Source organism: Lolium rigidum, chromosome 1 (genome assembly GCF_022539505.1).
Source record: "Lolium rigidum isolate FL_2022 chromosome 1, APGP_CSIRO_Lrig_0.1, whole genome shotgun sequence".
In the NCBI taxonomy this organism is placed as follows: domain Eukaryota; kingdom Viridiplantae; phylum Streptophyta; class Magnoliopsida; order Poales; family Poaceae; genus Lolium; species Lolium rigidum.
In genome coordinates this window covers 49,426,452-49,450,644 of record NC_061508.1, presented here as the reverse complement: position 1 = coordinate 49,450,644, position 24,193 = coordinate 49,426,452, and the positions used below count along the sequence as shown (strand labels likewise).

The window sequence follows — 24,193 nt, the reverse complement described above, 5'->3', positions numbered from 1 at the left end:
CATCACACATCTCCTATATGCATTAAGGATAAAGATTATGATTTTTCTCTTGATCTATCTCATATAGCTATTGTAGAGAAAGCACCCTTTTGTGGTACTGAAAAAGAAAGTGCTGTAGAACACATGATTGAACTTTCTTCTATGAGTAGCTTGTTTTCTGATGATATCAAGATGCGTACTTATTTTGTCACTAAAATGTTTCCTTTCTCATTAAAGGATGATGCTAAAACTTGGTATAATAATTTGCCTCCTGGTTCTATTAAAAATCCAACTGATTTGCGTGATGTTTTCTTTCGAAAATACTTTCCTGCTAGTGCTCAACATGTTGCTTTACTGAAAATTTATAGATTTAACCAGGGAGATGAAGAGAAATTGCACGAGGCTTGGGCAAGATTTTGTTCTCTTATCGAGCTCGACCTGGACATGATTTAGAAAAGAATGATCTACTTGATATATTTTATAGTGGACTAACCATTGAGTCTAGGGCATATTTGGATAGTTGTGCTTGGTTGTGTTTTCGGGAAAAGAACTCCAGACGAAGTCTGAAGAATTATTGGCTAAAATAGGCCGGAATCATGATGATTGGACTACGCTCTGAACCAATTCCAATGCCAATATTGAAGAAGAGGGGTTTAATTAAATTGAATGATGAAGATATGAGGGAAGCCAAGAAGTCTCTCAAGGAGAAAGGTATTAAATCTGAAGATGTGAAGAATCTACCTCCCATAGAAGATATATGTGAGATAATTCCCCCTTCATCCATGATTGAGGTAAACTCCCTTCGGCGCTTTACTAGGGAAGATATTCCGTATTCAAAACCTCTCGCGCAATGCTTAGATGAGTTTGATAATTATATTGTTAAGCAAGAAAATTTTAATATGAGAGTAGAGAATCATCTAATGGAAAATTCTCAAGCTATTAGCAATTTGCATGATATTGTGGAGAGAACCTCCAATGATGTTAAGATGCTTGTTAAACATTTTCAAATGGTTCAAACTCAAATTGATCAACTCACTAAAGTGCAAAATGACTTATTACAAAATAATTCTAAAGAGAAACATGCTTATGAAGTAACAACTAGAGGTGGTGTCTCTACCCAGGATCCTCTATATCCCGAAGGGCATCCCAAAAGAATTGAACAAGATTCTCAACGCATTGAACCTAGAGCTCCTTCTAAGAAAAAGAAGAAGAAACATAAAAATGTTGTAGAATCCTCCGAACCTGTTAATGATCCTAATAGTATTTCTATTTCGATGCTGAAACTGAAAGTGGTAATGAACATGATAATAATAATGGTAATGATAAGAATGATGTTTACGATAAAGAAGAGGTTGAAGATGAACCTGAAAAGCGAGATAAAAATAAAAAGTATACTAAAGAAGATTTTATTGCTAAGAAACATGGTAATGAAAGGGAACCTTGGGTGCAAAAGCAAATGCCTTTTCCCTGCTAAGAAACTAAAATCAAAGGAAGAAGAACACTATAATAAATTTTGTGATTGGATGAAACCTTTATTCTTGCAAATCCCTTTGACTGATGCTATTAAATTGCCTCCTTATTCAAAGTATATGAAAGATATTGTTACTAACAAAAGGAAAATCCCCAATGAGGAAATTTCCACTATGCTTGCTAATTACTCTTTCAATGGCAAAGTTCCAAAGAAGTTGGGCGACCCAGGTATACCTACTATTCCTTGTTCTATTAAGAATAATTATGTTAAAACTGCTCTATGTGACTTGGGAGCCGGTGTTAGTGTTATGCATTTTTCTCTTTATAAGAGACTTTACTTAGATAAGTTGATACCTACTGATATATCTTTGCAAATGGCTGATAAATCTACTGCTATTCCTGTTGGTATATGTGAGGATGTTCCTGTTCAAGTTACTAATAACTGCTTGATATTAAGCGATTTTGTTGTGTTGGAAATGCTCGAAGATGATAATATGTCTATTATTCTTGGGAGACCTTTTCTTAACACCGCGAGGGCTGTTATAGATTGCAATAAAGGAAAGGTTACTTTCAATGTTGATGATAGGGAGCACACCGTCTATTTCCCCAAGAGGATTGAAAAAGCATGTGAAGTTAATACTATTTCTAATGTGAGAACTATCAAAGTTGGAACTATCGATTGTCCTATATATGAGCCTAAAGAAGAATATCAAACTCTTGTGATTGGATCCATATCAATACAATTCAAGGTAACATGATTGATTTGAGGTTTATTTCTTCTTATGCTATGTAAAATTTATTTGGTGGCAAGACTTGATCAACCTTGTTAACAAATACTTTTTATATGCATAGAGGAGGTAAACAACATCTCTTTCTTCCTCCACTTGCTCTACTTGCTGTAGCACTTTTATTTTGCAAATTTCCTTAGTTAATTAGAGATTTCAAAAAAATTCCTGGCCAGTAATAATAAACTTAATACCCAGAAATGTGCATTTTTCAAAGTTTTCAAAAATTCGCAAAAATTATACCGTTGGTCCTATTTTTCGACGAGGCACCTGGGAGCACCTGGTGATGACCAGTGGGGCACCCCAGGGTGGCACCCCACAGGCCGGCGTGGCTAGCAAGGGGGGCGCGCCACCCTGGTGTGTGGGCCCCCCTTTACCCCACTTTAGCATCTCTTCCTCCCACACTCTTCTCTCTCCCGAAAAAATCGACACCAGCTTCCTCTCACTCGTGTTTTTGCTCAAGAACTCCAGATTTCTCGATCTCTTTGCTCAGCCCAGTTGCAATGCATGATTGCTCTGCAGTTCCTATCGTAGTAATTTGTGTCACCAAATATTTGCTCTTGTTGGATTCAGAAAATGGAAGGGAGTAGACACCAACTCAACCAACAAGAATTGGAGGTGCAACAGGTCTTGAGAGTTCACTGTGAAGAAGGCGTATACCCCGCTTACTACCCGTGCGTGGATTTTATGAGAAGTGCAGGAATCCTGCAAGATGTTCAAAGTCTAATCTCTCGTGCAGGGTTGGATGATTTTGTTGATGGTGAACCATGCCAATATGCAAAACTGACTATGTCAGTAGTGCAGGATTTTAAATTCAATTGGTCACGATCTAACCCCATGGTCCAATACAAAATTTATAATAAAACTGTCAACTTGCCATTCAATGATTTTGGTGCAGCAATCAAAGTACCGCAATGGGGATCATGCGAGAAGATAAGGGGATCGCCGCAAGAGTTCTTGGACCTCTTCAAGATGATTTGTCATGGAAGAAGCTTCTCGAGAGGATGGTGGTAAAATCAGTAGCATTCATCTCCCGGCTATTCGTTACTTTGCTTATTTCATCACCAAGTGCGTTCTAGCAAGAAAGAATGGAAGTAAAATATCTATTCGGGATCTAGCCTTTCTAGGCTGCTGCATTACAAGGTAATAGGACTTATAACTTGGGTGCTTTGATAGCCAACAGACTTGCTACTAACCGTGAGAAGGGAGGAATTTGTGGAGGTCTCATCGCCTCTCGCTTATTAGCTATGCATGGTGTAGAACCTCACCATCTTGATATTCATCTCCCCATAGAGAAACTTGACATAGTCTCCATGATTAAGCATGAATTTGTTTCTGATTCGTCTAATTTGAGCAACCTGTCTTACAGAATAACATTTTACAAGAAATCTTGGAGAATAACTAAGAAAACTGAAAAATTAGTAGGATTGCCTGCACCTGCTCTGTTTAACCTTGATTCCAGGGAGGACTGGTCAGTCACGGAAGGTGAACTGAAGGCATGCATGGAGAGAGATGGCCATCATGCAAGGGACAACACGGAGGAGGTCGACGAACACCTCGACTCTTCATCAGATGCAGCAAGTTCTTCGCATCAACAAGTTGGGCATGAGGAGCCTCCACGCTTTTCTTCTGCATCGGTACATTATTATGACTACGCCATGTATGATCCACCGGCGTGGAACCCAGACCCTCGTTGGGGTTGATCATCACTTAGGCCAAAAGCCTAAGCTTCGGGGGAGGTATACCGGCATCACTCATTCTTTGCATATTATGGTTTCTGGATACTTGTATATACTTGTTTAGTTTCTTTGAGTGGTTTTCTAATGAGAGGGAGATGATATTTGGGGAAGTGCTGCCTGAAAACAGATTCTGGACTGTTACTAAAAACATTCGTGCGCACAGACAGAACGTTATTTTGAGCTGCCAATTTTTGTGCATGTTCCCCAGGTTGTTATCTAACTTTCATTAGTTGAACACTTTTCTATCTGAGCAGCTTAAGAATTTCTTTAAAATCGATTCTTCGTCTTCGCTGTCAGGTTTTGGCAGATTTCTGCCATCTCGCTTTTTCTGTGTTTCTTTTAGTTTTCATTTTCTTGTTCTTGCTTTGTTTCTTTCCCAAAACACAAAAAGACCAAAAATATTTCTGTTGTTTCTCTTCACCACTTGTTTACTTTGGTTTCTTGCATTTGTTTCGCTTTATTTGCTATTGCTAGTTTGCTATAAGAAAACCCAAAAAGATTTTGCTTTGTTCGCTTGATTCTTTTTATTCTTGTTCTCAAATTTGAAAACACCAAAAATATTTGCTGTTCTTATTTGGTTTTGTAAAGTTCTTTATGAGTTCAATGGTCTTCGGTGGCTGGAGCGTGGTTTTCATTTTATATTATCCAAGCTACACAAGTGAAAAGGCAATAATGACGATATACGACAATCTGATTGTGGTGAGAGGCTGGTATGAACTCTATTTGTTTTCATTTTTGTACATATACTCATCCATGTGAGCATGCTTAGTTGGTTCATGTGAGGTATATGTCATTTAAGAAAGTCTAGTAGTTCATGATCTCTCATGTTTAGCTCCAATTTATTAATATGAGTAGCATGTCATGGATGTTTGCTTGCATTGTTTTATTCATAAATAGGTATGATATTGTGGTATCCTCCTCTGAATAATTCGTTTCAATTAACTTGGCACATGCTCACGCACGCATATGACTGAACAAGAGTCAATTAAGCCTCAATGATTTACATTGCTTCAGAGTTCTTGTATCACTTTTATGCCTCAGTTAATTTATTTTGCCGCAAGCATGATTATGACCTGCTCTCTTGATTTGTCGCTCCCTAGTCTTTTGCTAGCCTTCACTTGTACTGAGCGGGAACGCTGCTCGTGCTTCCAAACACATGAAAACCAAGTTATTCCAGAGTGTCCACCATAAATACCTATGCATGGCATTTCAAACCATTCCAAGTAAATTCTCATGCGCTACCTTTAAACCTTCAAAATGCTTCTAAATTTGTGTTAATGTTTCATAGCTCATGAGGAAGTATGTGGTGTTTAACTTTCAACCTTGTCATTTACTCTTGACGGACCTTCATATGGATTAGTGGCACATCCGCTTATTCAATAATTTTGCAAAAAGAGCTGGCAACGGGGTTCCCAGCCCCAATTAATCAACTTTCACTAATAATTCTCTTCACATGTTTTGCTCTGATTTATCAGTAAGCAACTTAATTTTGCAAATAGACACTCCTCCATGGTATGTGATTGATGGAAGGCACCCGAGGATTCGGTTAGCCATGGCTTGTGTAAGCAAAGGTTGGGGGAGTGTAACCCATAATAAAACTAAAATACGTGTGTAAACAAAAGAGAAGAGGGATGATCTACCTTGCTTGCTAGAGATAACGTCCTTCATGGGAGCCGCTCTTGGAAGTCCGGTTGGCGAGGTAGTTGGTGTACCCATTACCATTCGTTGACAACAACAAACACCTCTCAAAACAATTTTACTCCTGTTTTAAAAATGAAAAGCTCTAGCGCATGTTAATCCCTGCTTCCCTCTGCGAAGGGTCAATCTTTTACTTTTATGTTGTGTCTCCATCCTTTCTTTGAGCACTTTCTTGAGAGCACAACTGTCATTCTTAGTGTAATATGCTTGTCTCAAAATATGATTGATTGTGGTATAACTTTGATGCTTTTATCTTTGACAATCACTATTTCTAGTCTTTCTATGAACTTCGGAGGTGCCTGAGCATTTATGTTTTGCTCGATCAAATATGGGCAATCGAGATACCACTCTATCATACTCTTTTATGAACATTGCAATCCTGCTTATATACATGATTCATGATGCTTATTATTAATTGTTGGTACCTTTCCATGATTGACATAGCTATTAGATGATCTTATTTGCATGTATCTTATTATGAACTGCCTAAGTGTTAGCCATAGCATGAGAATATTTACATCATATGAACAAATGTGTTCGTGAAAGTTCTTTTATCGCTCAGTTGTTAACTGAATTGCTTGAGGACAAGCAATAAGCTAAGCTTGGGGGAGTTGATACGTCCAAAACGTATCCACTTTCCCGAACACATTTGCTATTGTTTTGCCTCTAATTTGTGTATTTTGGATGCAACTAACACGGACTAACGCTGTTTTCAGCAGAACTGTTCTGGTGTCTCGTTTTTGTGCAGAAATCCAACTTTCAGGAAAAACCTCGGAATTTATACGAAAGGTCCTATTTTTCCAGAAGACTCACGGAGCCAGAAGGGCAAGTCAGGTGGAGGCCCGAGGGCCCCACACCCTAGGGCGGCGCGGCCCAGGAGGGTGGCGCGCGGCCCTAGCGTGTGGCCCCCTCGGCCGGCCTCCGACGCCCTCCTTCGGACTACTTATCGCCTTCGACCTAAAAACGCACGGGGAGAGGTCGAAGTCGCCAGAAACCCTCCAGAACGCCGCCACATCGCGAAACTCCGTCTCGGGAGCCAGAAGTCTCCGTTCTGGCACTCCGCCGGGACGGGGAATGGAGGAGATCATCGCCATCATCACCACCGACGCCTCTCCATCGACCAGCCATGTTTCCTCCATCCATGTGTGAGTAATTCCCCAGCTGTAGGCTGAAGGGGATGGTAGGGATTGGATGAGATTGGTCATGTAATAATGTAAGATTGTTAGGGCATAGTGCCTAGTGTCCAGTAATTGGTACTTTGATGATATTGTTGCAACTTGTTATGCTTAATGCTTGTCACTAGGGCCCGAGTGCCATGATCTCAGATCTGAACATGTTATTATTTCATCATGATATTCATTGTTTATGGTCTTACCTGCAAGTTGTATACACATGTCGCTGTCCGGAACCAATGGCCCCGAAGTGACGAAATCGGGACAACCGGAGGGATGGTAGTGATGTGAGGATCACATGTGTTCACGGAGTGTTAATGCTTTGCTCCGGTACTCTATTAAAAGGAGTACCTTAATATCCGATAGATTCCCTTGAGGCCCGGCTGCCACGAGCTGGTAGGACAAAAGATGTTGTGCAAGTTTCTCATTGCGAGCACGTACGACTATAATTGGAACACATGCCTATTGATTGCTTTGTACTTAGACACCGTTTTATTATTATCTGCAAATGCCCCGCTTGATTGTTACATGAGTTTCTCACATCCATGCAACGCCCGTTATCCGTCCCCGTGCCTACGGTATTTTAATCCAGCTGTTTACTATAATCACTACTGTTGTCTCGTTACTCTGCTTGCTGTTATTTCACTACGCTACTTGCTATAAAACTGTTACTACGATAAACTCTTGCGAGCAAGTACGTTTCCAGTGCGGCTGAATTGACAACTCCGCTGTTAAGGCTTTCAAGTATTCTTTGGCTCCCCTTGTGTCGAATCAATAAATTGGGTTTTACTACCCGCGAAGACTGCTGCGATCCCCTATACTTGTGGGTCATCACATAGTTCCGTTCGTGCATTCTTTGGTATTGTGGCTATGCATGATCTTGAGCTTGAGCAACTAGATGTAAAGACTGGTTTTCTGCATGGTGAGCTTGAGGAGGAGATATACATGGACCAACCTGAAGATTTTGTTGTGCCTGGTAAGGAGGATCTTGTTTGTAAGTTGAAGAGGTCCCTTTATGGTTTGAAACAGTCTCCAAGAGTGGTATAAAAGGTTTGATTCATTTATGATTGCACATAAGTTTAAGAGATCTCAGTATGATAGTTGTGTTTATATCAAGTTTGTTAATGGATCTCCAATATACTTGTTGTTATATGTTGATGATATATTGATTGCTGCCAAGAGCAAGAAAGAGATCGCTACTTTAAACTTTAAAGTCACAATTAAGTAGTGAGTTTAAGATGAAAGATCTTGGTGCTGCTAAGAAAATACTAGGTATGGAAATTACAAGAGACAGAAAATCTAGTGTGTTATTTTTTAGTCATCAAAATTACATTCAGAAAGTTCTTCATCGTTTTAATATGCATGATGCAAAGTCTGTTAGTACACCTATTGCTCTTCACTTTAAATTGTCAGCATTGCAATGTCCTAGTACTGATGGAGATATTGATTACATGTCATGACTTCCATATTCTAGTGTTATTGGTTCCTTGATGTATGTCATGGTCTGTTCTCGTCCTGATTTGTCATATGCTATGTGTTTGGTCAGTCGATACATGGCTAATCCTGCTAAAGAGCATTGGAAAGTTGTTCAGTGGATTTTCAGGTACCTTCGTGGCACATCCAAAGCTTGCTTGAGGTTTGGCAAGACCGGTGAGGGACTCGCAGGCTATGTGGATTCAGATTTTGCCGCCGATTTGGATAAGAGAAGATCCCTCACAGGTTATGTGTTCACTGTTGGTGGATGTGTTGTGAGTTGGAAGACAACGTTACAACCTGTTGTTGCCCAATCTATGACCGAAGCAGAATATATAACAATTATTGCTAAAGGTTGCAAAGAGTCTGTTTGGTTGAAAGGTTTGTATGCTGAGCTTTATGAAGATGATTCTTGCATTAACTTGTTTTCTGACAGTCAAAGTGCAATATACCTTACTAAAGATCAAATATTCCATGAGATATGAAACCACATTGATATCAAGTACCATTATGTTCGCGATATTGTTGGTCAAGGTAAACTGAAGGTATGCAAGATAAGTACTCATGATAATCCTGCTGATAAGATGACAAAGTCAGTTCATGTTTTCAAATTTGAGGTTTGCTCGAGCTTGGTTGGTATAACTGTTTATCCCAAGTGGCTGTTGGCGCCAGCAAGTATTTTTTGTTGTTGTTCGGGAGATTGTTGAAGTTCATTCTACAAGATGGAATTTGTCTCAAGGTGGAGTTTGTTATATTGTGATCCAAATTCATATACTAAAGGGAGTCTAACTTCTGACGAGCGAAGCAAGGCCCGTCGCCGGTAGGCTTGGACTGAAGCGTAGCGGAGTCTGAATCCACCCCCTATATATATTCATCTTGTAAGCCGCCAGTTAGAGTTTTTCAGATTATAAGATAACCCATGGCGTTTGTGAATACTCCCCGATATAGTGAAGTATTTACTGGCTGGCGCCCGTGGTTTTTTCCCCTTCTGTGTTGGAAGGGGTTTTCCACGTTAAATTTTGTGTCTCCACTGCGTTTTCTTTTATCGTTCTTCGTTATTTGCTTGTCGCGTTTATAACAAGGCTAGACCACCAAGCCCTTGGTTTTAATGTTTCGACCCGGCTAAGGCAGGTGTCATTGTCTCATGTTTGTGGCCACCGATCAGCTTTGCTCACGCCGAAAGTTGGTCAGGTCAATGAGATTTCTTAGCTTAGAGAATTCTTCTAGCACAACATTATTGAACTCGCTGAGCTTGGACAAGGGAGGAGTTGTTGTAATCAGAGTGTTATCAGCACTCCAATCAAATCCTATCATTCCCAGCCGCTGTAGAAGTAAACTCTGACTAGTGACAGTATATGCTAACTGGCAAAAGGAAAAAACCTTCTCCAGATGCAAATTCTTAAACATCATCCTCCACTTCTTGATTGTATTTAAGATCGTCACCATAACTGCTTGATCTCCAACCAAATTGCATAATTAGAAAGTAGATTCTTTTTTCTTCCGAAATGGGGAGCATACCCCAGCCTCTGCATCAAAATGATGCATATGGCTGCTTTATTACTTTATTGATTTATTCAGTTCATACACAAATTATTACAACCTCTCACGGGTCAGCTAGAGTCGACACAAGGATTAACCAACGAAACAGAGAAAACAACGGGTGCCAAAAACACATTAGTAAGAAGTTCTATGAGCAAACCGCCAGCCACCCTGGCTATAAAAATCCCGTGCGGCCGTCTCCAGTCGGTTGCACCCAGACTCCATGACATCCCGCCGATCCTCGGGCTAGAGATAAGACCACATACGGATCCAGTGAATAATCATAGGGATAACCTGCAAAAAAGGATGGGATTTGGGTTTATTAAACACCACTTCATTTCACACATTCCAAATAGCCCATAAAATAGCGCACACACCCACTCTAATGTATACCAAATCTTTCTTGGCAATACCGTTTAACCAATTACCAAATAGGTTTGTAACATTAGAAGGAGGAGACAAACTGAAAGTCATAAAATTCATGCGCCATATAGTTTTTGCAAGAGGGCACTCAAAAAACAGATGATGTATCGACTCATCTTTATCACAAAAAACACAAACTTTACTCCCTTGCCAATTCCTTTTAGCAAGATTATCTTTGGTTAAAATCTCCTTTCGATGAAGAAACCACATGAAGATTCTAATTTTTAGGGGTACTTTCATTTTCCAAATATAGGTCTTGAGGTACCTTGATTGATCATCAAGCAGATCTAGGTACATTGATTTGACAGTAAAATTACCTGATGTGGTTAGACTCCAAACAAAAGTGTCTGTATCATCATTCAAACGAATATGCATGAGACGCTCTACTAACTCTAGCCATTGAGCCCACTTGTTGGGAGTTAGAGTTCTTCGGAAAGTTACATGTAATGGTCTATTTGCGAGAGTATCAGCTACCGAAACTTGTTTTCGGTTAGCTATAAAATAAAGCGATGGATACTGTTGCGCCAAGGGAGCATCCCCCAGCCAACAGTCCTCCCAAAATCTAGTTGTTAAACCATTTCCTACTTTAAAGTACCCCCTACTGAAAAAATCCTCTTTAACCCTCATTAGTCCTTTCCAAAAAGGTGAATCAAAAGGTTGCGCTGACACTTGTGACAACGTTTTGGAATGCAAATATTTGTTATGCAAAAGTTCTTGCCAAACTCCATCTTCATTTAGAAGTTTAAACAACCACTTACTAAGCAAACATTTGTTTTTTAAGTCCAACACTTCAATACCTAGCCCACCTTGTTCCTTAGGCCTACAAATGATATTCCACTTAGAGAGTCTATACTTTCTTTTGTGCCCATCACTTTGCCAAAAGAAACGCGATCTATAAAAGTCTAATCTTTTCCTAACGCCAATGGGAATCTCAAAAAAAGAGAGCATAAACATTGGAAGGCCCGTTAGGACAGAATTAATGAGTATCAATCTGTCTCCATAAGATAGCAGCTTTCCAATCCAGCTGCTCAACTTCCTCTCAAACCTATCCTCAATCGGTTTCCATTCACTATTTTTAAGCTTACGAAAATGAATTGGAATGCCAAGGTATTTAAACGGAAAAGACCCAACCTCACACCCAAAAAGAAGTCTGTACTGCTCCTGCACCTCTTTAGCTTGACCAAAACAAAAGATTTCACTCTTATGAAAATTTATCTTAAGGCCAGACAGCTGCTCAAACAAACACAAGATTAGTTTCATGTTAAGAGCCTTTTCTAAATCATGTTCCATGAAAATAATGGTGTCATCCGCGTATTGTAAAATGGAAACACCCCCCTCCACAAGATGGGGGATAAGACCGTCAACTTGACCATCTTCCTTGGCCCTATTAATAATGATAGCTAACATATCCGCGACAATATTGAATAAAGTTGGAGATAAATGATCCCCTTGCCTAAGACCCTTTCGTGTTTGGAAATAGCGTCCACTATCATCATTCACCCGAATACCCACACTTCCTCTACTTACAAAATTGTGGATCCATTGACACCACTTAGGATCGAAACCTTTCATACGCAACGCTTGTTGTAAAAATTCCCAATCGATCTTATCATAAGCTTTCTCGAAATCAATCTTAAGAAGCACCCCATCCATTCGATTCCTGTGAAGCTCGTGGATAGTTTCATGGAGAACAACGACTCCTTCCAAAATATGCCTCCCTTGCATAAAAGCCGTTTGTGTCGGTCTAACCACCTTGTGTGTGACCTCCGCAATCCTATTTGTGCCAACTTTTGTGAAAATCTTAAAACTCACATTAAGTAGACAAATGGGTCTATATTGCTGAATTTGAATTGCATTTTCTTCTTTTGGCAACAAAATGATGGTCCCAAAATTAAGGTGAAACAGTGGCAGATCTCCCTTGTGAAAATCTTCAAACATCCGCATTAAATCACCCTTAATAACCTCCCAAAACTTTTGATAAAACTCGGCAGGGAAACCATCCGGCCCCGGAGCTTTATTTTTTTTCATTTGCATAATTGCGTCATGTACCTCTTTTTCAGTAAAATCAGTGGTAAGAATATTGTTCTCTTCTACAGAAAGTTGCGGGATATCAGCCTTGTCCGATTCTCGCAAAGAAAAATGATTTGGGGCAGGTGGACCGAATAAATTTTTATAATATTCAGTGATGTAAACTTTTAAACTATCCTGACCAACTATCGTACCTTCATCTTGCTCAAGTTGAAATATTTTTTTCCGCTGATGTTTACCATTAGCAACAAGGTGAAAGTATTTTGTATTATCACCGCCTTCCTGAATGTACTTAACCTTTGCCCTCTGAGCTCATTTTGCTTCCTCATCCCTTCTTAATTTAGTTAAACTATCATTTGCATTCCTTAGCTCACGATGCTCCGACTTAGAGAGTGGTGTTATTTCAGCTTTTTTGTCTAACTAGTAAATATACCCGTGCGTTGCACTGGGAGAGAAACAATGTAGCGCCGCATATGGAAACTCACATTTCGATTTTTTTTTCAAAATTTATGACATTGCCTTTGCGTAATTAATGTAGAATGACCATTGTCATCCTTTTTAGTCATCCTTTTTAACCACGTCCCAATACTTCACTAAGCAAAAAAAAATGAAGTAAAAAAATTGAACTTACAATCAAATTTCACTAACCAACTGTACTATTCAATCGAACTAAAATGGACAATGGTTACTATTGAAAACCATTTTTTTTAAGATCAAACCCGTGTCTCTATACAATTGAAAGATAAACAAACTTACGTGACTTTTCCAAACACGACAGTGATCCAAATATGAAAAAGAAAACTATACGAGGAAGCTTGTAAAATGAGAAAGATTTTGTGGTTGTGCGTTTTCTTGTTGACTCTTCACCGCACTTGGCTTTCTTGTGTTCAGTACAGTTGATCTTCTGAACCTGAAGTTCGGGTACACTTCTGAATCAACAAATCACTAAATCTTATTTTCTTACCAGACAATTATGAAGTAGGCGGGGACATGAATCTCTAATATATTATTTTTTGGTTCAATCAAGATAGAACAGAGAACAACATAATCTCCCTTTTCTTGAAACCTTGTCAAATTCCTTTAATGAAGCGGTAACACACGCATATGCAAGGATGAGTTAATCTTGATTCAGTAGAGAACCGGATCGGTGGTGGTGCAGCAAGGTTGTAGGTACATGTGAAGCGTAACATATTAGATCCTGATTGACACGCTTGCAAGGACAGAAAATATCTGGAACCATGGAGTCAACAAGCTGGGCATGCATTGCTTCTGGATCAAACTCAATAATCCATGACGATCAGCGGCCCATGGGGTCTTCCAGGCCTCACCAAGGAGGCTTGAATCCTCTACCCTCCATCCTTCCGAGCCAGAGATGGACACCCCCCGATGCAGGCACGAGATCAATGCCATCGTCGATCTAGAGCAGTTCCTGAGAAGCCCCTCTGCGACATCCACGTGACCCTCCAACAAGACCAGACCGACCGTCCTGCCGCATGGAGGAGGAACCGTCGTCGGCGCTCGGACGATCAACGACGAAGTCCCTGTGGCTCCCCAAGGACATGAATTCCATGTTGTCCGCCTGGGGCACGCTGCCGCCGCCTAGAACGCAAAGAGCTCATTCGGAGCCTAGAATGCAAAGAACTCGTCATACAGATGAATTGATTCAGCTATTGTTGAAACAAATCCTCTTTCTCGCCATACAGATCGGGCACCCTTCCTCAAAATCTTCTCCTCGATTCGGTGTTGTCTGCTTCGATTCCATGTATTAGGTCTTTGCCGGCGCAATTTCTTGGGAGGAGCGGAGGCGCACAGATGTGGTACGGCCGCGACACGCCGGCCGCGGAAGTGCTAGCTACCTGTCTGGCAGCTAGATACATCTGCCCATGGACATGTGCACAGTGCACACGGGCATGCTGTCTCGCCCTCTGTATGCAGGCTCCTGCTGGTGCGCCGCTGGACCTGCTCTCCTTGGATCCTCGATCGAGGCGTGGATGTGGCGGTATGCGCGGATGGCGAGCGCGTTTCGTTCTGGCGCTGGTGCATCCGCGCGGGCGGGGCGACGTTGCGGGCCAGAGAAAACACGGGACGGACCAATTTTGCAGCGAAACGTTTTTTCACTACGCGGTGGCACGCGTTGTAATTTGACCGAAAATCAGGGGTAATAAAAAACGGACCAACAAGAAGCTCTTTTGCTTTTATTATTAGGTAGAAGGCGGTCCTTTTCCTTTTTATACACGCTACTAAGATTTTTCGCCCATCCCCTAAGAAAGCTTCTTAGGTGGCGGATTTTATTCTGCCATATCTCCATAGGACTATTCCCATGCGATACAGAGTTCCATTCTCTAATAACAATCTCAACAAAACCATCATGGCGTAACCAAGACAGTTCAAATGAAAATTGAGCCTTATTCCCGAGGTGAGCTTGTTCACCTGAATCAAGAATAAGCGGAGTATGGTTTGACTCAGCTCGTGCAAGAGCCCTGACAGTAACTAGAGGAAACTTTTGTTCCCATTCAACACTCGCCAAAATTCTATCAAGTTTTTCAAAAGTAGGTGTATCTCTACGATTCGCCCATGTATATTGTCTCCCTGATAACGCAATCTCACGAAGATCGAGGTTTTCAATGATGGCATTGAAAGCAAAAGGCCATCTAGTGTCAAAACTAGCGTTGTTTTTATCTTCTTGTCTACGCATAATGTTAAAATCCCCACCAACAAGCTTTGGTAATGACTCAGCCTCACAGACACGCACAAGCTCTGCCAAAAAGTCTGGCTTGTTAACCTCTTGGGCAGCTCCATACACCGGGATTAAGGACCACTCAAAACCATCTGCGTTGGATCGAAGGTTAAAGTTAACACAGTGACTACCATTTACCACCTTATTAACTTGAAGTGTTGCGCTATTAATCCCAACCAGCATACCCCCTGATCTCCCCCGATAAATGTCTCAGGAAGGGTGCAGCAAAACTGTCCCGACCAGACTCAATAATAGCAAAAAAATCTAATTTTAGGTCTCTAATGGTCTCACGCACAAACGAGTGTTTTGCTGTATCACGAAACCCGTCACTATTCCAGAACCCTCCTCTCATTGCAAAACCTTTCACCTTTTACCTTTTAGACGAGCACTACAGCGACGCACTCCAGAGACATCAGTACCCCTTCTCCTATAAACTCTAGTAGGCTTAGAAGGTGGATCCTTGTGATCCTTTAAAGTGTCTTGCTCCTCATCTACCAGATCATTGCTCAGCCTACTCACGTCATTCATAACAAAACTGGTACTATCATTTGACTCCTTACTCGCAGTATACTCTTTTTGCTTTAAGATTACTAAGGTTCTTTGAAGATCTAAATCTTTTATTCTATTAACAGAAGCTGAAATATTACTAGGAGATAACCCCAAAGATATCCCTAGTTTAGATGCACGTGAGACTACTTCATTCTTAGGAATTGAAGCTATAGTAAAACGAGATGGTATTTTTGTACCTGAGTATAAGATATCATCACGTGTCTGAGCTTGTTGCTGGGCACGTTCCAACTGCGTTGCGTCGGCATTTGGCTGGGCCTGGACTTGCGCACTTGTTCGCACTCCCATGACCGCCGACTCCGGGATACCCCCGTAAGCAATAATCTCCTCCTTGGAGTATCTTCCGCCAAGAAAAACCCCGGTCCCACGCTTGGACCCCTCCTGATCGTTGCCCTTGTGCATCGATCCATCTATAGCACAACATAGCATAAGCAAAAAACGGAACTTTACAGTTTACAATGTTTTTTTTTTGTTTTAAATCCAGAATCTGGATATAGATTCATAGATATCACCCAAATTGCAGCTAAAAATCCGAGATGGAAACCTATACACATTCAAAAGTAGATAGTTTTAATTTTCAGAACAAAATAAACAGAATCTCCATGCTTGTTCGTGTTCCTTTATTCAAATTTTCTTCAGGCAGCTGCAGTTATTGGACAGCCTTGAGCTTCCGTGTTGTGAATTGAGAAATGGGTGGAAAATAAATAACAAGTGTACATAGAAAATACGCTAAAGAAGAGACTTGTGGATGCATGACAATCTGTTTGAACCGACTCTGCTCAAGAGCTTGTGTTAAAGGGTGCAAAGGAGCTCCTCAAAAGAAACTTGGTGTTTTCTTTTCACACAGTAAAGATAATATATAAGTAGAATGGGATGTGCTTCGGTGTCCCCCCCTAACAAACAAAGTTGAAGAGGTAAGTTAACAGCAGAAATATAAAAAAGCCCATAAATTTCACAAAATAAACAAACAACTCCTCAAGTCAAAACCGGAGTACATAATCCCCACAACTGTGCAAAACCAGACAGAAAATCCCTAGCCTCGGCTTTGGTGAGGATTATAATTCCCCTTCACCACGACTGTCCTTCGTCTCTCATCGCCTCCTCAGACCCAGAATCCAGCGATCATGTCTTGCTCCTCCGATCTCCCTTGGAGCTCTATGCTTAATTATTTGAACAAGTATATGCTCCTCGAGTTGCACCGGCCGAAACTGTCGCCGTAGATCTCCGGTTCATGGCGAGCTCGACGAAGCACTGTTGTTTAGTTAATTTAGTAGGAAGGTTCCTAGTAGCCTAGCTACTGTTCTGCACCCAGAGCACCAAAAGTCCAAGAAGAAGCCCACATCGTCATCTCCATCTGCGCTCTCATGGCGGTGCAGGCAAAGGCCTGGGGCCACTAAACGTGCAGGGGCCATCCCCATCGACCCCGGCAATGATGCTGCCTTGTTCTCCTAATGCCGAAGTGTCTAGCAACAAGCCTGGCAGCGTGTTGCCGCTCACGTCCAGCTGGGCAATGAGTGCTTCTTCCCCATCCACGGCAGGCTCCTAGTGAGTCTGATGTGCTGCAGCTCCATACGCGCATGTCAAAGATGTGATTTGAGGCGGAATCTAGCCGGTGAGTTCAATATCGATTAGAGACTAGTCAGAGCCTCAAAGGCGAAGAGGCATGCTGGTAACTCGCCGGAGAAGGCGCGGCCGGAGAGTGAGGACGCGGGGTCGGCGGAAACGTCGACGACACGCTCGTATGGCGGCAACTATGGCGCAGGAATCCAAAGCTTTCTAGGCGTCCGTCGTGGTTGGTGATGGTGTGGTGGTCATGCGCGCGCACCAGCACTAGGCAGTCTGCCCTCTCCATGCTTCCTCCCGATCGAAGTTGACTGTGTGGGCTATGATAGATCAAAGAAACAGAATAAGGTGTCTTCGTGGAAGATGAACTAGCCGTAAAAATTAACATTAAGGGGCCTAGCATCATCATCTTGCCACGTCTAGAAAACAGCATGCAAAAACCGCGTAGAGGTGTATTGTCCGGTTTTGCAAAGTTGTGGGCATTATGTACTGCAGTTTTAACTTGAGGAGTTTACTGTGTTTTCTAAAAGTTACGGGGTTATGTAAGTTTCAGACTCCTAACCGAAGGGGGGGGACACTGAAGCAAGCAGAGAAAAAAGAAACAAGGTGATCAATATGAAACCTTTGGTAGGAATACAAGTTGTCGAAAGAGGTGAAACAATTAACTCTCTGTGTTCAACTGAATTAATTTTTGGGCTGATCGCATCTTCCTTCTTCAGGTGACCAATGTCCGTTGATGTTTATTAGCCATTGGCTCTCTAGAATGTTGATGGTCGATATAGTCTCAGCCATAGTTTAAAAAGTCGAACCAGTGAGGCGATTCGTTCACTGGTTCGCTGGTCGGACCACCGGTTCACCTGGTTCGGTGGCGACAAAAAAACATTAGTTTTAGTTAAAATTTAAACAAATTTCAAAGAAAAACGACCATAAAGGCATATATGGAGTATATTTCAATGCATAATCACAAAACATTGTGAGTCCAAGTGGCATCGGGTATTATGTGGTGATATTTGTCCCTAGCGTCTAGAGTTCAATTTCTTATGTGATTTTTTTACTGGTTTTTTGCTGTTTAGACTGGTGCCTCTTAAAAAACCAGTGATGTCATCGGTTCAGATTTTTTCTGGTCGAACCACCAAACCGGTCTGGTTTTAAAAACTATGGTCTCAGCTTATCAATGGACTACGAGTACCCTATGCAAACATACCCTTATCAATGGACTAGAATATCAAACAGTTGAAGCATCTTATAAGAGCTTTGTATAAATGAATAGCCTACCAACCATAAGTCGTTTAACTAATGCTTCTGTGATCAATATATATAGGACTTCACCTTGAACCCAATTCAGCAACAAGCTCTAATGTTCGTGTTCACATCTCGACATCATCCTTCGTGGTACTGAATTGTTAATTGAGCAAATAGATGGTGGCATTCATAGTGTCCTCCGTAGCACACTATCAAACTGCAGATTGTAATCGTTATTTTGTTCAGTTGCTTTTTATTTCTCAGGGTGGCTGAGTGGCTCAGTAGATGTTCCTTGCAGAAATAAAAGGTAAGTAGTGAAATTATATTACGAGGTGAAACTAGGAAGTGAAGATATGGAAATATTACTTGGGAATAAGAGGCGTCTGGAGAAAAACAACGACATCATTCCTTCCACTGCTAGCATGAGGAACCGAAGCTTCTTCCACTAGATTGCTAATATGGAAAGTCCTACTGAAGCTGGACGCGATGGTCTCGGGTTCTCTCAGCTCTAGGTATACTTTCCTCGATCCAAGTTATAAGAAGGAGCAAGCCTTGTCTATTAAATCTAGCCGCCGCCTCCTCCTCTCCCGCCCCCCTTCCGGGCGGCGGCGGAGGATCTACCCGCCCCGTTCCGAGCAGCCGTCCCCCGGATCGCCGCATCTCAGCCGCCGCTGCTGCCGGCCTCTCGGCCCCGGCCCCGGCCTTGGCCTTGGCCCCGGCTCCGGCCCCGGCCTCGGCCACGGCGGCGGTGGCGGCGCCCCTTCCGTCGAACGACGAGGGGGAGGAGAGGGTTTCCACGGTGGCGTTCCATGGGAGGTGATGAAGCGCCGGTGGAGGAAGCCGGGCGGCACGGCTACTTGGCCGGGGCCTGATGCTCTCCGTCGGTAGCCATGAAGAATTCGATGGAGCGGTGGCGGCCTCCGCCCCGGTGACGGTTCAGCGGTGGTACGCATGATCCGCGCCGCCGTCTTCTTCCCTGGTGATCCGGCAGGAGGGACTGGCGGCGTGGGGGCTGCTGGTCTTGCTTTATTTTTGGTGGCGGTCCTCGGGTTTCTCGCAAGCGAAGATGAAGATCTACCGGAGGTCAGTTTGCTTTGATCTGGCTGGAGAGATGAGTTCCGGAAAGCACCGCTGGCGAATGGAACAGTGCATATTTTGCCTGCAGTTTGTTGGATCGGGTGGTATTCGGTCGCGCGCACCCATGTTTTTATTCCGACCGTTTGGTTCCGGAGGGAGCGCCGCGAAGCTATATTCTGTGTTGACATCTGGTGACTCTTTGGTCCATGGTGAAGTCAGAAGAAGGAATATCATGAAGGCCGGATTGGTGGACTGACTAAAGGAGGTTCGAGTCAACGTGATGCTGAGGGATCTGCTTGGCGTTCCGGGCTTGCAGCAGTGGTATGCATGTGGGGGCGGCAGCACAGGGAAAGTTCGGAGTCTTACCTCTCAGGGTGAAAACCCAAGGTCTGACCTTAACTGGTTGTGCCTGGCAATGTTCTTGTTGGAGGCATTGTTTTGAGAGTTGGGACTATCTTCAGGGAGAAATCCTAAGACCTTTGGTCGGGCGATGACGGCGCTGGTGCACTGTTTTCTTCTTGGAGGCGTCGCTTTTGGAGAGTCTGTACTTCAGGTGTTGTCACGGTGGTGGTTATATTGCTGTTGCTATGTCTAGAAGGCTGTAGCGGAACTTTTATTTCTTAGTTTTCTTTTCTCTTTTTTGGCTGTGTGCATCCGTACTGCCATTAGGGTGGGGCGTTGTTGCAGAAGCTGGGTGTAATTGGTATCTTTTGATATTAATATATTCCCTTTATCGAAAAAAAAAGGTATACTTTCCTCTGAAGTCAATCGCCCAGAAATGAAACTTCATGATCAGCATGCTTGCATATCCAACTCAATGTGTGCAGTTGCTTCACTTTGGTGTTGATCAACTTGTATCTTCATTTTACAATTTTCTAGAATTATTCTTCCACTGTTCAAGTTGTCTCTTTAACCATGAAAGACACCGGAAAATTCCGAAGTGTGAGTGGGGTGCAGGCGCAACTGGTTGCGGAATATTTGCACTCTTGAAAGATGTGTTGTTTTCGGTATTTACCATTGGCAATCATTGAATTCTTAATAATTTATTGGTTTTTAATTATATGGGTTGGCGTTTAAATGTCACGAAGCGTATTTCTGAGCTCAGAACTCTGCTTGTATACATGGCAGAGCTGATGGCATAACTAGGGATCAATCCAATGTGTTCAAGAAATCCATCAGGGAACAAAGTAAGGACAGAAAATATATCTCACGAGAATATCTAGAAACACACAACCATGTGGGCTTAATATGTCAATGTGCACATCAAAGAATCAGACGTATAGACAGCGAAAATTCACTGCAAAAAAATCATAAAGAATAGACATAAAAACAGAGACAAAAATCGTCCGAAGCTCATGGATTTGTTGCGTGCCTACAGATCCCTCCTGCCGCTCATGCTGGCCTTGGATTGGGTGTACTCGGAGCTGAAATCCTGGCTGCCAAAGGCCATCCTCTGGAACTGCTTGATGTCCGCCGTGTTGGCGACGTTGAACATCTGGCTCTTCCCAGGCTGCACGCCGTTGGTCAGGTCGACGTCGTTCAGGGTCAGGCTGTCTAGAATCCTAACGACCTGAAAGACAGTCCGATGTGAAACGTGGTGACCCGTTGCCAGATTTGATACAGTGTTTTCTATGTGGTTTTTCGCGCGTACCTGCCCCATCTTGGGCCTCCTTGCAGCCGAGTGCCGGATGCACGCCGCGGCCGCCTCGATCACGCGGAACATCTCGACGTCGTCGAAGTCCCCGGCGAGACGAGGGTCCACCAGCTCCTCGAACTCCTGTTCGTCGATCGCGCGGTTTAGCAGCGGCCTCGCCTGCGAGAAGAGAGCATGCCACAGCATGTTGTCACTGACTGAATGAAGAATTTTTCTGTTGGGAAGGTCTGTATCAGTGTGTTGCTGCTGCTAGATCTTACCCACTCCACGAGGCTCTCATCGCCAAGGGGACGGGTCGAGTCGACGGGCTTCCGGCCAGTGATGAGCTCCAGGAGCACGACGCCGAAGGAGAACACGTCCGATTTCTCCGTCAGCTTCCCCGTCGACGCGTACTCCGGAGCGAGGTACCTATATTCATCACAGATTCAGAGTTGACATTCAGTGTAAGTTCCCCCATTTTCTTTCCACTTGCTGAGATGAATGGCCGTGCAAACAAGTAGAATTCCTGCAGAGATGAATTTACCCGAATGTGCCCATCACACGCGTGGAGACGTGCGTGACATCGTTTTCCGCGAGCCTGGCAAGCCCGAAATCGGCGACCTGGATCATGAAATCAGGTCTCGTCAGGAACTGAACATACAAAACAGCCAACATTTTTCAGAAAGATAACAGCAGTTTTGGCTTTGCAGTGTAAGAACAGAACCTGAGCTTCGAAATTGTCATCGAGCAGAATGTTTGATGACTTGATATCCCTGTGTATGATCCTTGGATGACCTGTAGATTACATGGAAGAACAACAATAAATTCAGATGTAATTCTAACAGGATTACAGGACACACACCGAAGTAAGTTAAACCCATCGACATCTTACAATCCTCGTGCAGGTAGGCCAATCCGCGTGCCGACCCCGCCGCGATCTTAACCCTCGTCGGCCAGTCCATCACCGGCCTTCCCTTCCCTACAGGTCGAACAATTTAGTCGCACCGCTAAGCCATTGCAAGTTCAACAAGTAAGTCATGTCGAGATGGTGGTGTCCCGGCCAGTCCTACCGTGGAGGTTGTGGTGCATGGTGTCATTGGCGACGAAGTCGTAGACGAGCAGGCGGTGGTCCTCGGATATGCAGTAGCCGACGAGGGAGACGAGGTGGCGGTGGTGGACGCGGCTGATGATCTCCACCTCCGCCTGGAACTCCCGCTCCCCCTGCCCGCCACCGCCCTTGAGCTGCTTCACGGCCACCTCCCGGCCGTCGCCGAGCGTGCCCTTGAACACGCACCCGAACCCGCCCTCCCCGAGCAACTTGTCGCGCGCGAACCCGCCCGTGATCTGGTACAGCTCGTCGAACGAGAACGACTTGCTGTTGCCCACGCTGAGGTCGCCCGACGTCGCCACGCTCCGAGCCGGCCCCTGGCTCCCCATCGTGCTGCTGTAGTTCCCCGACACGAACCCTCGCTGCTGCTGCTGCTGATGCCCGTACGCCTGGCTCGCCGTCGGCGACATCCCCGGCTGGTTGCCGCCCATGCTGAAGTTCATCGACCCTGGACCCGACGGCACATGCAGGAACGGCGCCTCGCCGGACATGTGCTGCGGCATGTAGCGCGGCGCGCCGAAGCCGGAGTAGTACTGGTCGGAGTACTTGCGCTTCCGCCGCTTCGTCAGGCACACGAACACGCCGGCGAAGCAGACGAAGGCGATCACGGCCACCACTGCCACGCCCGCCGTGGCGCCGGAGCTCAGGCCGCCACTGCTGGGCGGTGTCGGTGTCTGCACGCTTCTATCCGCTCCGGGAGGTGTTAATGCCGAAGCCGGAGGCGAGTGCGCGGTGGCAGAGCTGTTCGTCTGTCTTGACGGAGGCGGCTCATAAACCCCAGGTGACTGACGTGGCGGCGGCGTGGCATCCACTGGAGTGGACGCTGGCGGCTCCGCGGCGGGCGGCGGGGGTGACGCTTTAGACGAAGGCGGCTTGGCCTGCCATCCGGGCGACGGAGCGGACGGCGGTGGTGGCGCCTCAATGGGGGAAGGTGGGGATGCGGCACTTTCCGGTGGGGGCGGTGGGTTGGCCGTGGGAGATGGGGGAGGAGCCGTCGTCGCTGGAGAGGGTGGCGGAGGCGGCAGTGCCTCCGGTGGAGGTGCAGACGCTGCTTCTGGTGGAGGTGGAGAGGATGCTTCTGGTGGAGGCGGAGAGGATGCCTCGGGTGGAGGAGGCGGTGATGCCTCCGGTGGAGGGGGAGAAGACGCCTCCGGTGAAGGAGGAGGTGAGAGCGGCGGTGATGGCGGAGGAGATGACGGAGAAGGCGGTGGAGATGATGGTTTAGGCGGCGGTGCAGAAGAGGAGTCGGGAGGCGCCGGCGAATCGTTATTCGAGGAAGGAGGAGGGGTTGTCAGGTTGTTTACTAAATCGTCGGCAGCTGGTGCGAGGCCACCGCTACCTCCATTGCCACCACCCCCACCGCCACGGCCATTGCCGCCACCACCGCCACCGCCACCGCCAGCTTGGAGCAGAGTTCTCATTGTGCACAACTGCAAAAATAACAAGAGCTAATGTTCAGAACAAATATTGGTCTTAAGAAACATCATAAACAAAATTCCAAAGATTAATATTAGTCTACTAGCAATGCATTCCGTAATAAAAAAAGTTGGCCACGGAGAAGTGATCCATTAGTTTACAAACTAATAAAGCAGCCATGATCTGAATTGAATAAGGCATTTTTCACTATGTTGTGATTGTGACCAAAAGTTGAAGGCAAGGCATTACACCAAGGTTTAATTAATCAAAATGACGATGGGAAAATTAAGGGAACAGTTTTATAAGCCTTTTTTTCCTGTAAAAACTTATAGGATATAAAATATAAACACAAGAACAACCTTGTAGTATATCATGGGGCTCCACTCATTACCATGACAAACAAACTACAAATGGGTTGACTTCTGGCCAGAGGCTGTACAATTTCAGCGGAAAAGAAGATAAACATGGTAGCAATGGACAAACCAAAGTGTACTGCTCATTAGCATTAGACCCCCCCAAAGATGAGACCTTTGGACAGTCCTCC

At 44.1% G+C, this 24,193-nt stretch overlaps 1 protein-coding gene across 1 annotated transcript; it reads right to left on the bottom strand.

Moving 5' to 3' along the window:
• Positions 1 to 20,864: 20,864 nt before the first annotated feature.
• LOC124707670 (proline-rich receptor-like protein kinase PERK8) lies at positions 20,865 to 23,654 on the bottom strand. Its single transcript, XM_047239336.1, has 7 exons — positions 22,196 to 23,654; positions 22,018 to 22,104; positions 21,850 to 21,920; positions 21,670 to 21,746; positions 21,407 to 21,554; positions 21,144 to 21,305; positions 20,865 to 21,062 (listed from the first exon to the last, which is right to left on the bottom strand). Exons 1-7 carry the CDS (start codon positions 23,652 to 23,654, stop codon positions 20,865 to 20,867), a joined length of 2,202 nt encoding a protein of 733 aa, XP_047095292.1.
• Positions 23,655 to 24,193: the final 539 nt, after the last annotated feature.

Coding starts and splice junctions, on each gene's coding strand:
- LOC124707670 (XM_047239336.1), bottom strand. CDS start 23,654: ATGAGAACTCTGCTCCAAGCTGGCGGTGGCGGTGGCGGTGGTGGCGGC. Junction 21,921..22,017: donor GGCCTACCTGCACGAGGATT/GTAAGATGTCGA, acceptor TGTAATCTACAG/GTCATCCAAGGATCATACAC. Junction 21,306..21,406: donor ATGAGAGCCTCGTGGAGTGG/GTAAGATCTAGC, acceptor CTCTTCTCGCAG/GCGAGGCCGCTGCTAAACCG.